This window comes from Colletotrichum spaethianum (assembly GCF_022836535.1).
Source record: "Colletotrichum spaethianum MAFF 239500 DNA, contig01, whole genome shotgun sequence".
In the NCBI taxonomy this organism is placed as follows: Eukaryota; Fungi; Ascomycota; class Sordariomycetes; order Glomerellales; family Glomerellaceae; genus Colletotrichum; species Colletotrichum spaethianum.
In genome coordinates, this window is record NW_026054771.1 from 1,786,885 (window position 1) to 1,802,120 (window position 15,236).

At 53.8% G+C, this 15,236-nt stretch overlaps 4 protein-coding genes and 1 non-coding gene across 5 annotated transcripts; all 5 read left to right on the forward strand.

Moving 5' to 3' along the window:
- Positions 1–3,643: 3,643 nt before the first annotated feature.
- ColSpa_00482 (uncharacterized protein) lies at positions 3,644–5,185 on the forward strand (the record flags this gene model as incomplete). The annotated part of the gene is made up of 1 exon (XM_049266694.1): positions 3,644–5,185. The coding sequence occupies one exon, from the start codon at positions 3,644–3,646 to the stop codon at positions 5,183–5,185; it is 1,542 nt and encodes a 513-aa protein (XP_049122651.1).
- A 965-nt stretch (positions 5,186–6,150) lies between these two features.
- On the forward strand, positions 6,151–6,605 carry ColSpa_00483 (uncharacterized protein; the record flags this gene model as incomplete). Its single annotated transcript, XM_049266695.1, has 2 exons — positions 6,151–6,180; positions 6,237–6,605. 2 exons carry the CDS (start codon positions 6,151–6,153, stop codon positions 6,603–6,605), a joined length of 399 nt encoding a protein of 132 aa, XP_049122652.1.
- Positions 6,606–6,768: 163 nt separating this feature from the next.
- On the forward strand, positions 6,769–7,029 carry ColSpa_00484 (uncharacterized protein; the record flags this gene model as incomplete). Its single annotated transcript, XM_049266696.1, has 1 exon — positions 6,769–7,029. One exon carries the CDS (start codon positions 6,769–6,771, stop codon positions 7,027–7,029), a length of 261 nt encoding a protein of 86 aa, XP_049122653.1.
- Positions 7,030–7,850: 821 nt separating this feature from the next.
- On the forward strand, positions 7,851–7,946 carry ColSpa_tRNA_005. Its single transcript has one exon. It is a non-coding gene; the product is annotated as a tRNA-Lys (tRNA).
- A 4,764-nt stretch (positions 7,947–12,710) lies between these two features.
- Positions 12,711–15,166, forward strand: ColSpa_00485 (heavy metal tolerance protein; the record flags this gene model as incomplete). The annotated part of the gene is made up of 3 exons (XM_049266697.1): positions 12,711–13,463; positions 13,531–14,942; positions 14,992–15,166. 3 exons carry the CDS (start codon positions 12,711–12,713, stop codon positions 15,164–15,166), a joined length of 2,340 nt encoding a protein of 779 aa, XP_049122654.1.
- Between the last annotated feature and the right edge of the window lie 70 nt (positions 15,167–15,236).

The following is a 15,236-nucleotide window of genomic DNA, read 5'->3' on the forward strand; positions in this document are numbered from 1 at the left end:
GCGACGACGACCTCGTCCCTTTCGATGATTGTCCTTCTTGTCATCATTGTATTGAAGCTTCTTGATCTTTGACTCATCCCGAAGCTGGACAGCAGAGATGGAGGCTTCCGGCTCTGGAAAGACAGACGCGGCGCCAGGCTTGACATCTTCAGTAATATTCGTACCTCCAACGTTGTCATCATCAGTTCCCAGACCCTGACTAGTGATCTTGACTCGAGGCCGAGTGTTTGGGAGCGATCTGATGATACCAAAACCGGGAGTTTGCTTCTCTGTGTTCTGTACGGTATCAGACAGCTGAGATTGCTTCTTCTTCTTCTTCTTCTTAGACTTGTTCCGCTTTTGGTTAGGGCCCTGGTGGTGGTTATCAGTCCCCTGCTGTGAGCTGATCTTCTGGAAATGGTCTTGCTGGCCTTTGAGTTGACCAGGCAGAGTAGGCTGAATCGAATGAGTAACCTGAATTGACTGAGTCTCATTCTGTTGAGACTGGTTCTGGAGTTGGCTGTGACCAGCATGCTGGCCACCCTGTTCTAGGAAATGAAGAGCATCGTTTCCATCATTGAATACCAATTTATTAATATTGCTGATCATGGATTCAGTATTCGAAGGTTGCTTAAAGCTCTGCACTGTAGGATTGTCACCAAGACTGGACCACTGAGTGGCTTGATTCGAAGGCAGCGAAAAACTTGTTAACCCCTGGCGCTGTGAAGTCTGGTTGGAGGTTGACAAATGCTCTCCGCCGTTCTTCTGAGCGTTCCCGCCAACTTTCGACTTAGTGTTGAGACCGTTGAGTTGACCGGCGAGGTTCATGTTTTGAGTATGATCGAAATGTTGACGGCCACCGCGAGGTTGCTGATAATGAACACCGTAAATACCACGAGAAACACGGCCACCACGTCTACCCCTTCGAGTATCGTGGCCCGTTGGATGATGGTTTCCGCCACCAGCAGCGATCTGAGAGGGTGTGTTGACAGCCGACGGTTGATTGTATGCAGTGACTAGTACAAACTCATTGAGTTGGAGTGCACGATCACGAGCCTCGCGAGCACTGCGGTTGATGGCACAGAGGGACGCGTGCAGACGATTGACGCGAATGCGCCTATCCTGTGGGTTCTCAACCCAGGGGAAGACGTCTTTCTGAACCTCAAACGGGCACATGTTGACAACTCGCTTGAACCGCCGCTGTTTCTGAATCCGAGTCACCGATTCATAACAATACTGGTCGGTAGCGAAGATGCCTCTGGCATGAGTGATTTGCTCAGTCTCGCTGTGTCCGCGCCGGTCCTGGTTCCATTCCGCAATGAAGTCATTGCTCATGAGACACATGAAGCGTTTCCTAAGATCAGGTGTGTTCAGGGTAAGCCAGTAGAAAGACTCAGTCAGTGCATCCCTGAGAAATTTCTCATCGTCGTGGCCCATGGAAAGAATCTTGAATGCGTCCATGTAGTCGACGACGAACTCGGCATGATATAGCACGTCCATGTCACGCGCCTCCTTTTTCACCTTGTCCCATGATGCGTGCGTGGTGTTGAGGAGAGTCAGGAACATCTGTCTCAAAATGCAGAGGAGCGAACGGTGAAGAAAGCGATCGGCGAGAGTAACAACCTCGGCTAGCATTCGCAGCTTCAGCTTCGGGATCTCTAGGTGAGCTCTCTTGAAGGGCTCCTCCTGGATGGGCTCGATCAACGAGTTGAAGTAGTCGGCGGGCACAACTCGGATGCCGCGAAACCTTATTTCGAAGAACCAGGAATGCGTTAGATTAAGATAGACCTCGAGGGCCTCAGGATTGACGTCATCTTCGAAAGTAATCTCTTGGCTATAGGCCTCTTTAAAAAAGCCAAACAGCGAGCTCTCAAAGTACATGGATCCAGCGGTGATGACATCTCGGAAGACAATGAATACAACTTTGCCACAATGAATGTGGCCGAACTCATCGGTGTCGCTGATTTGAGTCAGTCTGAGCTCGGCAGACGACGTAAAGCAGGTATTGCTACTTACAGTTCAACGACACCGGGTTTGCCCTCACGTCGGCCTCTCGCGTTGACGACCAGTGCAAGGTTGACCGCATCGGGTCGGAAATCGCGAGTTCTGATCATTTCGGACTTCGAGCTAAGTTGCGCGATGGCGAAGGAGGTATGAGTTGTTGGCGGTGTATCAGGATCCGAGGCCCTTACCAAAAGGTAATCGGGTGAAGGTCAGAGGCGTGAAGCTGGGACGGCTGAGTCAAGATGATTCCAACTACGCTTGGCTGATGTCATGGAGAGAAGAAATGAGGAGGAAAGTAAGATTAATAGAGAAGGGAGATGCTGCCCTAGTAAAAGGTAGGAGATCGTGTGCCCCGTTCCTTCCCTTTGACAAGAGAAAATCAGGGCTTATCCTTGAAAGCCATGAAAGCCAGGCCGCGATGCGTCTGAGTGAGTCTCAAGTGCGACTTGGTTGTAGGTATCAGGGAGAAAAAGTCGCTCCAAGTCAGTTGACCCGTTCAGAGTGTTTGGAGCAGTGGCTGAACGACGTCTGCTTTGGGCCCACTTGTCTCCGTGGTGACCTCCGGGGGGCTCCGGGCACGTGTCGGAACCTGAACGACACTAAAGCAACAACAAAAGATGCCAAACTTTGACAAAGCAATGCAAGCGACCAATAGTTTGTGCCATTTCCAAGACTTTATGCTGCTTGCTTTTTGTGCCATTGTAGCCAGGTAATTTGCTCCTAAGGGGAAAGGCAACATTGAGTTTTGCTCGGCGTGCCTCATCCTGCTGGAAAAAGAGAACAACTTATTGACGTCCTTGGTTTCTGCTTTCAATATCGTGGACTTTTACGACGATCGTGGGCTGCTCCACATCTCTCGTGTTCAATTTCTTGATTCCACGACAATCCGTGATTCACTCAAGCGGCACCCTGCCTTGTACTGTGTTTTTAGCAGTGTCATTATTATCTCACACAGTGCAAACATCGCCCCTTCCGGCAACAAACGGAGCCTTGGTCTCTGAACCCTTCTCATCCTCTCAAGGCAGGACCTCCTCAAACCAGAGAAAGGTGCTCCTGCTTCTCATCAAAATCCATCTTTAAGGCCCCATGCCCTCTGTCCCTCATCACGAACAACCTGTACCTGGGCTGGGTAAGGCTTTATCGGCTCCACGGCACCTACCCCGCGACTTTCACAAACATTTGCAGATAACCCTTTGCAGACCACGCGGCTTCCACTATTATCAGCTGGAAAAGTTCAGAAAATTGCAGTACGGCTATCTGGGTAGATCCTTCTTCCATTTAAGATTACAGACTCTCTTGCTCGTCTGAGCCGCTGCACGAATTGGTGGCGCAGCCATTCGAGTCACTCTCCGATCACTGAGTCACTCTAGCTTCTGCTCTGACATTTCCTGATCAACCAATGCTGTCTCTTGCATCGTCGAGCTTTTCAACAAAGATCATTACATACAGGCACTCCTCATCACTACTGCATCCACAGAGATATATCCTGCGGCAATCGCCCTTCGCCGAGTTTACCAGCACCAACGCGTACAGCGGATCTGTCTCGAACTCCATGTTGATGCTGCACAACCTGGGTACGTTGAGAAACAATCTCGCCATGGGCTAGGCTGACTTGTAATTTTTGAAGACTCAAGAGCCCTTTAGCCCAGCTGCATCAACCATGGGAGGCTCCGCCTTTGCGTCGGGCGAGCATCCTCTCGATACTCCGCGTATGCCGCCCGAGGTCTACCAGCACGTGAAGGCCAAGTGTACTACAGCTTTGCGGGAAATTTACATCTGCGTTGCAAGTCCCATAGAGGGACCCGAGAAGGAAAACTTCGGTGACATCGACATCCTCGTCACCTGGGAGAAAGCCGCCTTTCAGGGTAGATCCGGCCCGAAAACAACACCAGCAGCAGCAGACGGGAGAAGCAAGATCCAACAGCATGATCTTGACGGCGAGGCAGACGATGGAATTGACGAGGAAGAGGAACAAGAGCGGTCACCGGGTCATTCGCTGATGTCCTGTGACGAGGCACGCCAAGCCATCCGAGCTGCCTTGGGAGCTGAGTACACCATCTTTACCAAGGCCAGCGATCATTACGCCATCCCATGGCCATCCTCCGCTGACAATGTCGACACCACCGGCATTCCCAAGAGATACGTTCAGGTTGACATCACAATCTGTGACTCTTTGCAGCAAATGCAATGGATTCTGTTCAAGCACGCACACGGCGATCTGTGGAGCATCCTCGGGACTATCATCAAACCGTACACGCTCACTGCCGATGGGCATGCCCTTTTCTTGCGGAACCCAGACATTGAAAAGTTCGAAAAGTACAAGAGCTTAGCAAAGATTCGTCTGACAAGAGACCCGGCTGAGGTTCTTTTGTTCCTTGGTCTTGACGTCGCTAGATATTCGGAACCCTTTGCATCCCGTCAGGAGATGTACGAATACGCTGCCAGCTGCCGTTTTTTCCGCGCCCAACTTGACGCAGATGACGAAGAGCTGAGGCGAGCAGACTCAGTCGGCTCGCCCGTGTCGACAGAGCCAGCCACACCGTCAACTGCACCAGGCTCCGCAGGGTCGCCAACGTCAACAGATCCCGCGACGTCAGCGACGTCAGCGACGTCAGCGACATCAACAGGACCAGAACCTCTCACAATGTCGGAGCTGAAACTGAGTGACGGTAGAGAGGAGCCAGCCAGAAAGAAGCTCAAGTCTAAGGATAGGAAGCGTCTGAAGTGCAGGCCGGCATTCCGCCAGTGGCATGAAGAATTTGTTCCTCGTTACCAAGCAGAAGGCTACCTCCCCAGAGAAAAGCTGACTTGGTTGAAGGTGACAGACGAAGCTTTCGACCGTTTCTGTGTCGGGCCATGGTACAAGCGTGTCCACCTCGATGTCGTCCGTGGTCGAAGCGAGGACAGAGTCTTGGCAGCCGTCCTCAAGACAATTGACGACGTCGTTCCCGCCGACCTGGCCGATACCAAGAGATGCCAGTTCCGTGGCAGCTTGAAGAAAGCTCTCAAGAGGATCATCTTCCAAGACGACAAAAGCTATGGAGTAGTACCCGACAAGGAGCTCAGGGATGGTCTGGGTCTGATGATTAAGGGCGAGGTCGAAAAGTTTGTGAGCAAGAAGTGGGAGGAGGTCGGGAACGCAGCCATGGAGAAGCATCAAAAGAGATATGAAGAGCATTGCCGTGAGAAGGGGAATCCATAAGTAGGAGAGGTGTGGGCCGGTTTGATTGAGATGGGGGAGCATACATTATACTACAAGTTCTCCTGGTCGGTATGTCATACATAGCAGGAGCTCGGGAGGTATTGGTAACAAAGGAATTGAGCTTATGATCTTCTGACCCATATGAAGTGCCCTTTTCTATTCTGACGTCGGCATCTCGGATGCTGCAAAGGCACTTTAAGGCAAACCATCGACTATCATGAGGAGTCCCTGGGGCTAATAGGATGGCACAGCGCTCTCCACAACTTAAACGATGCTTGAGTAAGTGTTCTCATAGCTCAGTGATAGAAATGGATTTCCTGACGATGGCTCGATACCGCCACTCAACACAGTCAGGTAGTTTCAGGAGGAGGTAGCGGTTATCTCGTTGGAGAGTGTTTGTTCAGCGAGGTGCCGTACTTCCATTCCCATCACGAATCGAGGTGAACTTCAATACCAGTTGCTATATCAGCACAACGACATCATCCCGCCTCAGCCGCTTCCCACTTCACCAACCGAATTCAAGCCGCAGCTTGACGAAGATGAGTCGCCATGGAGATCAAACGACATACTCACACACGGCCAACATTGAAACCCCTCCGCTCCTCTTCCTTTCTTGGCTCGAGCCTTTCATCTCCTTGTCCTACTTCAAGCTCAGGTCCCCATCCGCTTTCGCTCAGCAAACGCAACTTCGCGACCATTATCAGAAGGCAAAGAAAACCTCTGCTACTTGACGTTGCTAATCTTTCACCGTGGGCTCATCACTTTCTTTACAAAGTTTATTCGTCTAATACTTTCTTCCAGGTCAGTCAACTCTCCGGCGGCGTTGTTCTGCCCTCAGCAAGGACTAGAAACTTCTTCAACCATGTAAGCATTCTCATCTCTAGGTTTCCTCGGGTTTCTTCTTTCTGTCCAGTTGTATGTTGACGACACAAAGCAACCCTCATCAGAACGTCGTCATAAGAAGAATGTCTCGCGGGCTGGCCTACGACGGCGAGGTCAACATAAGGGAAACCCCCAACTGTTTGAACCAACTAACTAACACGGCAAACAGGACATCGGCACCTCCGCCGAGGAAGAGCGTGGTCGTACCCGCCTCCGAGCCGTCGATATCCAGACTCTGGCTCCGCAGCAGCAGCAGCAACAAGCTCCCGCCACCCGCGCCAGCGTCCATACCCTCACTGCCTCCCCTGCGTCCTCCTTTGTCCATCTTTCCCTCGCCACGGGCAACGACCCTGCCCTCGGCGCCGACGACACGATCCATCGCTCCCGCTCCCGCAGCGCCGCACCGTCCCTCCCCATCCCCATCCCGGGCGCCGTCGGCAGCCGCCGCGTCGCCTTCCACAGCGCCGAGCGCGCCGCCGCCGAGGACGACAGCGGCAATGACAGCGGAGGCAGATCCCCAGCCGGCCGGATCCCCTAGGACGGTCCGCGCCGCCGTACCGTCTCCGACGTTTCCCGTGCCGGAGGTTACTCTCCCGCGGAGCTAAGCGCGCAGGCCACGCGCCTGCACCAGGGCATTGGTGTCGGCCGGTCCTGGCTCGTAAGCAACCCCCCTCCCTTTTCCTATGCTCTTCGTCCCGAAGATGTTGGTGTCTAACGCACCGACAACATCACAGGACCCCGCGGGCCGCCTTCGCCAGCTGCCTTTGGGCACTCGCCTCCCGTCGCCTCCGCCTCTCACGGAGGAACAGCTCGAGAGGGCCCGCACCCTCGGGGCGCAGCCCCTGCCCCCATACCCCCGCCGCCCCCTCTCCCCTGCGTCCCTCCCTGTGTATGGTCCCATGACCTATGCGGAGCATATGCGGAGCGTGGAGGAGCGGGCCGCGGAGTACAGAGCGTTCTAGACTGAAAGAAGACAAAATAGATGCTGCCGGGGCATCTGGGGCATATATATCATGGTGCCCACAGCAGCTGAGTGGCGGCTTAGAAAGGAGAGAAGCTCTGCGTGGGCTTCTATCTCACGTACAGATTCATCAGGAGGTACGACAGGGAGTACTACAAGCAGCAATTCATAAATATCTTGGGCTGTACAGTGCGGCTTCCTCTCGTCCTGTCTTACTTCCACCTTGTGCCTAATCCGCTTGTGATATGTTGAGACGGAATTCCAAATGAACTGTTTTTGCAAGAGCAAACCAAGCGGCGTGGTAAACCTTGAGCAGCTTCGATTTGATAATCGAGTCTGTCCCAGGGTCCGGTGGTTTCTTGTCTTCCACCATAAACTGTCAAACACCAGAATTACAAGCCTCGGGGTGGCACAAACCCGACCCCTCAAAGCTTCGTCAACCCCGAGGCGAACCCCGGAACGTTCATTCTAGAGCCCAAGCCTCTCCAACAAAGTCAACCTGGTCACGGGATCCTCCACTGGAATCTCGGCTCCGACATCGCTCTCCAGTCACATACCTCTGTGGAACTCTGGCATGTGGTGTCTCAAACAAGGCTCACCTAATTGATCCGTCAGCCCTAGGAAAAGGAGCGCCCGCCACTGGACGGATCCCCACGCAGAGGTTACCGCGCATCGTCTCCATGGCAAATTAACCAGACCAGAGATAGAGAAGAGATCAATATATCATGAAAGGTCGATCAGGGATGGGTCCGCCAGGTAGGGCAGCCCGTACCAAGATGATGGCTTCCAGTCCAGGCATTGCTCATCAACCACAAGCCGCCTGCCCGGCTAGCTCGATCGGTAGAGCGTGAGACTCTTAATCTCAAGACTGTGGGTTCGACCCGTAGGCGCTTATCTGATCCTCCCAAGGCATGGACATTGCAACTAACACATACTAGCCACGTCGGGCTCAATACCCGTCAGCGATTGACACCCCTCTTTTTCACGATTTTCTCTTTTCCATGTGTTGACAGTTGTGCGACCCACCGGAGCGTTGTGAGGTGGGTGGATTGAGAGCTATGCGACCTGTTGATTTCTCAGCTCCCGGAGCCGAGGCGCGGAGCGGGCCTGTGTTCGGCCCGGCCTGCGGTAACGATGAGGAGCAAGGTACCTAGTGTACAGTACCCGACAGGGTTGAGAGAAAGAGGGAGGCGGGTGCTATGCCAACCTGGTGTTGACGTTCTTGTCAATGCTCATGGTAATGCTGATAAGCAACGATGAGCCAAGGGGGGTAACGGAATATTGCCGTGTCTATTATGCACGCGTCCATTTCAGACACCTTCCATCCCCATGCGTCGGCCGATACAAATCTACCGTCGAGTGAATCAAGTGAATCAGGCAAAGAAGACTAGCCGGGACCGACCCAAAGGATGATCAGGGCTAGCAAAGGCCAGATTGGGCTCATCAAACCCCAACATTTTGCTGGAGGCGGGGCGCCAGTAAGCAAAGGTGCAGCAGGGTGCCCTTGCAATCCAGCCAGGGGTGCAGCAAGATATTGCTTTTCATGCCACTGGGACCAAGAGCGGTGAGACACGTGAGATCCCACGGCTGGGATAGCCAGGTCCGGACCACGGGCGGTATGCTTCTTGGCATTAAGGCGCGGATTAAGGCAGTCCAAAGCCAGCCACGACGTTTACCGGACGGTTTTCTGGTCAACGTTCATGGCGGCCGTTTTTGAGCGGGGGCTTGCTACCAGCGGGAAGTCGGAAGCCACCCGGGGGAGGTTAAATCCAAACCTTGAAGGTCCAAGAGCTTGGTGTGTGGCTGCAATTGGCCCATGGCGTCTACGGTTAATCAAAATACGCCATCAATGGACTCAATATTCGAGGCTCGAAAAGCGGCCTAAAGGTTTCAGAACAGCGGTCAACCTGCGGCTACCCATCTGAACGGGTTGTTGTGAGGCAAGGTGATGCTGGTGACTTTGGGTGCATTCCTCTCCCATTTCCGGACCTCAAGGTGACTGGATTCGTTGATGAGAGTGACATCAAGTGCCTTGCATATCTACAGGGATATGCCGTGTGCTGAGAACCGGCGATCCGCGCCACGCTCCCTCAACTGGAGCTGCACCTGCGTAACCCGGGCCTTGATTGGTCTTTGCCGACGGCGGGGTGAGACGCCCCAGCTCTTTTGGCTTCCAAGTCATCCTCCAATTTCGCTGTCGGTAGATGTTTGAAGAGGCACAGCGGCTTGAAGGAGGTTGTGCCAGCAGTCAAAGGTGAGACTGTGACTCAGGGCGATGACATCTGCAGGCAGGCAGAGATGAGGCGACAGGTTGTGATGGAAATGTTGCACGAGCCACCGCAGAGGCTTACACTCAGTCAGCAAGTGTTACCAACGGATTGGTACTCCAATTGCTCACGGGAACAAATCGATTTGCTGAGAACACATTGTAAGTACACATCGACTTTTGTGCAATTCCTCGGTGTCGATGGGAGTTGGTGCCGTGCATATGCAAGCTGCGCATCCCAGGGGAGCCTGGGGCTTGTCGGAACCCGAGATTTGGGGCTCCTTTCACATTTGGACTGGGGTTCTCCGTCGCGGCGCATGGGCGAGCTCTGTTAGGTATGCCTGAAGCGCCCCAAAACCCACCACCCCATCCTACCCCATCTCGACTCAGGTACGCCTTGCCAGGCCTCCCATAACCACCACACCCACTCAATCAGCATCGGCCGAGCCACAGCCCTGTGAATCAAGACATGGCACCGCACTGCGTGAGAGAAGCAATTCATGTTGTCCTCGTGCCGAAGCCAATTGTATACGTCGTATGCGGCATTACCTTCTCGATGCTGCTGATCCCGTCGGCCACGGCGATGTCCGGTGAGGGCCTGAAAGCAGGCAGCATGGCGGCTCAACAGTGTGCAAGGCACCCTTCTGGATCTTGTGGATGTCGGTGTCCAGCGCGCGTTCCATAGTTGCGTCGTAAGACGCGTGAGCCCGTCTTTTCTGGGGTATCCATATCGTACTCTGCATTCGCAATCCCGTGCCAGTGAACCCAGGCAGTGCGGTGGACCGTAGTCGGGAATGCGACTTGTGCAACTGATTGATGCTGATGTCCTATGACTCCCCCCAAGCTCAAGGCAGACATGAGGACGACGACGGCGGCGGCGGCGGAATTGTTGACTTGGTTTAAAGATCCGCTGCTCCCGTTCGCAAGATATGACGCCAAGCTTGCACCTGCACCACGGCTCATCTTCTTCAATCCCCCGCGCACCCGTTCACAAGCTCACGCAATCCTGCGACGTGGATGCGCACAAGCGAAGCTGTATCCATTGTGTCAGGCTGCCAGTCTCATTGCCGCGTCCTTCGCTCGCTCGCTCGCTCGCTCGTTCGCTTGGGCTCTTGTACCTTCGAATTCCGCAATATCCCATCACCTGGGCCGTGTAAGAGAAACGCACAGGGCAGGTGGGAAGAATTGGACAAACAAACTGGCCCAGCCAGGTCAGCCCGGAGCTTGGTGTATCCACCTCTTGCGTTCCATTCCAGGCCTATTTGCAACATCCGCAACCTTGATGGATATCTGAGTCAGGACAGAGACCTCAATGGCTGATCCAAACATTTCCTGCCAAGCTTGTTAGACGACAGATCAACGTCCGTCTTCTGGTCCTGCTTCTCCTGATCAATAATCAAATTGTATCAAGCCAAATTGCGGTAGAGAACTCGCAGCGAACGATTCACCTACCCGTACGAAACAAAACCTTTTGGGACAGGCCTCTGCATCTGCGGTTCCTGCTTGATTGCTCGAGAATCTCTAATCGGAATCACCATCCTCACCTTGGCCAATCTTATTTGCTACGGTCATATTGACTGGGGTTAGAGGAGCATCGCACAGCTTGGGTGACACGCTTGTGTCCCCTCGGGACCTTTTCTAGGGAGTGATTTTTTCCCCCTCTCTCCGTCAAATTTGTGCTGCATATTCAGCTCAAATAAGCAACACCATCCCGACCACTTGAACGGTTGAGAGAACGACACGAAGCCAATTTGCAGTGTGCTTGCGTGGTTGTCAAACGCGAAATTCCTAGGAAGTCATCAGAAAACGTGGTTTGGGGCGTCCGACGTCTTCCGTCCGGATTTCCACGTTGACTGCCTTAGGTTTGAGGCAAGGCAAGGCGGCCGCAGAGAAGCCGCTGCCGTCGCAGCAGCAGCAGCACAAGGCGAGACGAGACGAGGGGAGGGAGACGAGGGAGACAAGCAGAGTTCTTGCAGAATCGCAGGCGCGTCCTCCCTGTTGTCCCGGGTCCTGGTGTTCATCCTTGTGTCAGTGTTGCACACGAGAGACAGTGTTGGATTTTGGTCAGGGACGCGCGCACATCGTGCAGAAGCAGCGGCAGCAGCAGCGCCGCCAACCAACGCAGGGCGAACGGCAGATAGACGAAACACGGTTGGGATTGTCGCCATTTCCCAGAGCTGCGCGACCATTGCATTTTGGGACCGAATTTTCGAAAACGCCTTCCAGGGAGAAGGGACAGATTGCCTTCGCTCACACCTTTTTTTTTTCCTTTCCTCCTCTTCCTGCACCTCGACCGGGGGAGGTCTCCGCACCTTACCTTACCTTACCTTATCGTACCGTACCTTCCGTACCCTTACCTGCCTTACCTGCCTTACCTTGCCATACTTGACCTGACCTTGCCTTCCTCTTCCTCGCCAGTCCTCATTAGGAAGGGAATCGAAAAGAGACAGAAAGGGAAACTGTCAAAGGGAACCCGGCCAAAGAGCTTGCACCCTGCAGCTCCCTTTTTCTGAGACGTCCTCGCCCGTCCACGTTCCCTCCGCTCAGACCGTCCTGCCCTTTGCATTGCATTGGCTCGACACGCGCATATCCTCTCTACCTCTGTCTCTCTCCGTCAGCCTTTCTCTATCTCTCTCTTGTGTCTATTTCCTCAACAGAAGCACCAAGGAACCTTGACGGCTTTGTCATCAACTACTCTCGCCCTCCACCCCCCCTGCCGCCCCCTTCTTTCATAACCTTGCCCGCCCGTCCTCTGGTTTTCCAGACAGGCATCCACTTCCCATATAGCGCCTCTCTGGACCTAGCTTGTCCTCCGGTGTCAGCCTCTCCTAGGTGCTTGTGTCTTCTTCATCTTAGATTGCCTTTCTAGAGGCTGAGAGCTGCCCTATCTTTGTCGACTCTTACGTGGCCGGTCTTGCATTGTCCTTGTATTACCGTGCATCGACCATCTCACCTGCCATCGCCAACTTGAACCCCTGGAAATAACCAACCAACGAAACAATCTGTCCGCCTGGGTCCGTTCAGTGTCTCTTGCTACCAACATCATCCTTGCTCCTCGCCTGCAAACCGTAACAGAGCTCGGGGAAGGAAACGAAACAGAGCACCCCGTACCCGGCAGGCAGCCCTTCCCGTCTTCCCCGTTTTGCGCCATCCCTGCTACGGCCTGAGAACATCAGATCACATACAACTCTATCCCTGGCCCGAGCAGTCAGCATATACGCTCGTCATCCACCCATCATCGAATTTCCCCTAGTTCTCACACCCTCCTCGACTGTCATTTGCCGGAGCTTTCTCTGTCGCTTGTCGCCTTTTCGGAATCCCTCTGGCTGGCACATCCACAACCCGGGTTATATCGCTGTCCAATCGCTCCAAGGGTTCGGATTTGTTCCCCCACATCCTCACCAACAGCCGCCGCAATGGCAACTCTCGAAGAGCTTCTCGATAGCCTCCACTACCTCTATCCGGCTCTGGCTTTCACCTACTTCGTCGTTGCTTCGGCCGTTGCTGTTTGCACTCTTCAGACTCTCCGAGCTGCCAACAGCCCTGGAAAAGAGTTCATTCCTCGCTCGTGGATCCTCAATCTCTTCGTCGCCTTCGTTTTGACCTACATTGCCCAGCTTGCTATCATCGCCATTCAATCCATCCTTCTGAAAGAATGGATTGGTCAGGAGCATGAGGTCATTGGCCTGCTTTCCTGCGTTCTTGTGTTCGGCACTCAGCTGGCCTTCCTCTCCGATACGGCGCACCCAGTATGGACGCCTTACTGGGGATCATGGCTCATTTCTCTGGCACTCGAACCCATGATCGCCGTCCCAGACCTGATTCTTCGGCGATCCAGCACATTCGAGCATTGCCGCATTGGCCATTTTGTCTTCGCCGGCCTGCGCTACTACTTGCTCCTTACCATCGTCTCTGTCTATGTCGTTCAGCGTATTCGAGCCAGCCAGGAAGAGGCCTCGGACGAAGAGCGACAGTCTCTGCTTGGCCAAGATGACCCCAAGTCCCGGCTTAGCAGCTCTGGGAACGGTAGCCAGAGCTCGGGCTCGGGCTATGGGACCAACGACCCTCCCGAGTCGTACTGGGCAGAAAGACAGCGCAAGGCCCAAGAGGAGATGGAGAAGCGGCTCCAGGAAGAGGGCAACTGGCTCACGTATATCAAAGGCTTCACAGTAAGTAAATGCCATTTCAAACTGTCATTTGTAGCTGTCTCGTAGGCAACGACTGACTTTGCCCCAGATCCTATTCCCTTACATCTGGCCTGTGGGCCAGAAATCCCTGCAGCTGCGTCTTGTTCTTGTCGGCCTCTGTCTTCTTGCCGGCAATGCTCTCAACCTTTTGATTCCCCGCCAATTCGGTATCATTGTCGACGAGCTCAAGGATCGGGACTTCAGTGGTGCCTGGATCGGCGTGGCCATTTACGGCCTTTTGAGAATTGCCGCCTCTGACGCCGGTATCGAGTTCTTGCGTGAATGGCTGTACCTCCCACTCGAGGTCTACGCCGATGGGGCTTTGAGCACGGCTGCGTACCGACACATCTTGAACCTGTCTGCGGATTTCCACGACTCCAAGAGTACATCCGACATCAGCTTGGCCATGTACGGTGGTTCCAGCATTTCTGACCTTTTGGAGTCCATCTGCTTTCAAGCTCTTCCCATGTTGATCGACCTGGTCGTTGCTGTTGTGTACCTGTCAGTCATCCTTGGACCATACGAGGGTCTCATCACCATTGCCACGAGCACTCTTTTCCTCTTCATCGCCACGAAGATGATTGCTGTCATGAAGGAGCGTCGCCGGGCTCATGTGAACGCCCAGTACGCTGAGCACTACGTACGCCAGACTGGGATTACCGGGTGGCACACCGTCGCGTCCTTCAACCAGACAACATACGAGGATGTTCGCTACTCGAACGCCATCCACACTCGCATCAACTGGACCAAACGTGTTCGTCTTGGTTGGTTTACGGCACAGGCGTTCCAGTCACTTGTCCTCCTCTGCGGTCTTTTGGCTGGTGCCATTCTAGCCGTCTACAGGATAAAGAGCAGCAAGGCCACGCCTGGTGACTTGACGATGCTCCTGATGTACTGGGCTCAGCTTACCTCGCCGCTACGCTTCATGGCAAGTCTTGGTAAGAAGATTGGAAGCGATCTCATCGACGCGGAGCGACTATTGGACATCATGAAGAAGGAACCAACCATTGTCAACAAAAAGGGGGCGCGGCCCCTCAAGCTTGTCGGTGGCAATGTCGAGTTCAACGACGTCAGCTTCACATATGACAAAAAGAAGAAGATCATCAACGGAATTACCCTTTCCGTCCCTGGCGGCCAGACGGTTGCATTTGTCGGCGCTACCGGTGCTGGGAAGTCCACAATGTTGAAGTTGCTCAACCGTTTCTACGATGCCAGCGAAGGATCCATCCTGATTGACGGGCAAGACGTTCGTGAAGTGGACTTGCACAGCCTGCGGGACCGGATCGGTCTGGTGCCCCAGAACCCGATCCTTTTTGACGATACAATCATTAGCAACATTCGATATGCGAGAATTACGGCCTCCGACGACGAAGTATTCGAAGCTTGCAAGGCGGCTTGTATCCATGATAAGATCATGACTTTTACAGATGGTTACAACACGCGGGTCGGCGAGAGAGGAATGTTAGTAGCCTTCGACCCTTCAAGGAGACACCCAACTGACCAACCTTAGTAAACTTTCTGGCGGCGAACTCCAGCGTGTCGCAATTGCCCGCGCCATCCTCAAGCAGCCTGAGATTGTCCTTCTTGACGAGGCAACGAGTTCCGTGGATACCGACACGGAGCAGAAGATCCAACAGTCGTTCATGCAGCTATGCAAGGGACGGACGACCTTCATAGTAGCGTAAGTCATTATACTGTCCCCGCTACACTAACGCTATTGCGTCGTGTGGTCCTGGCATGAAAACTGTAAACTCC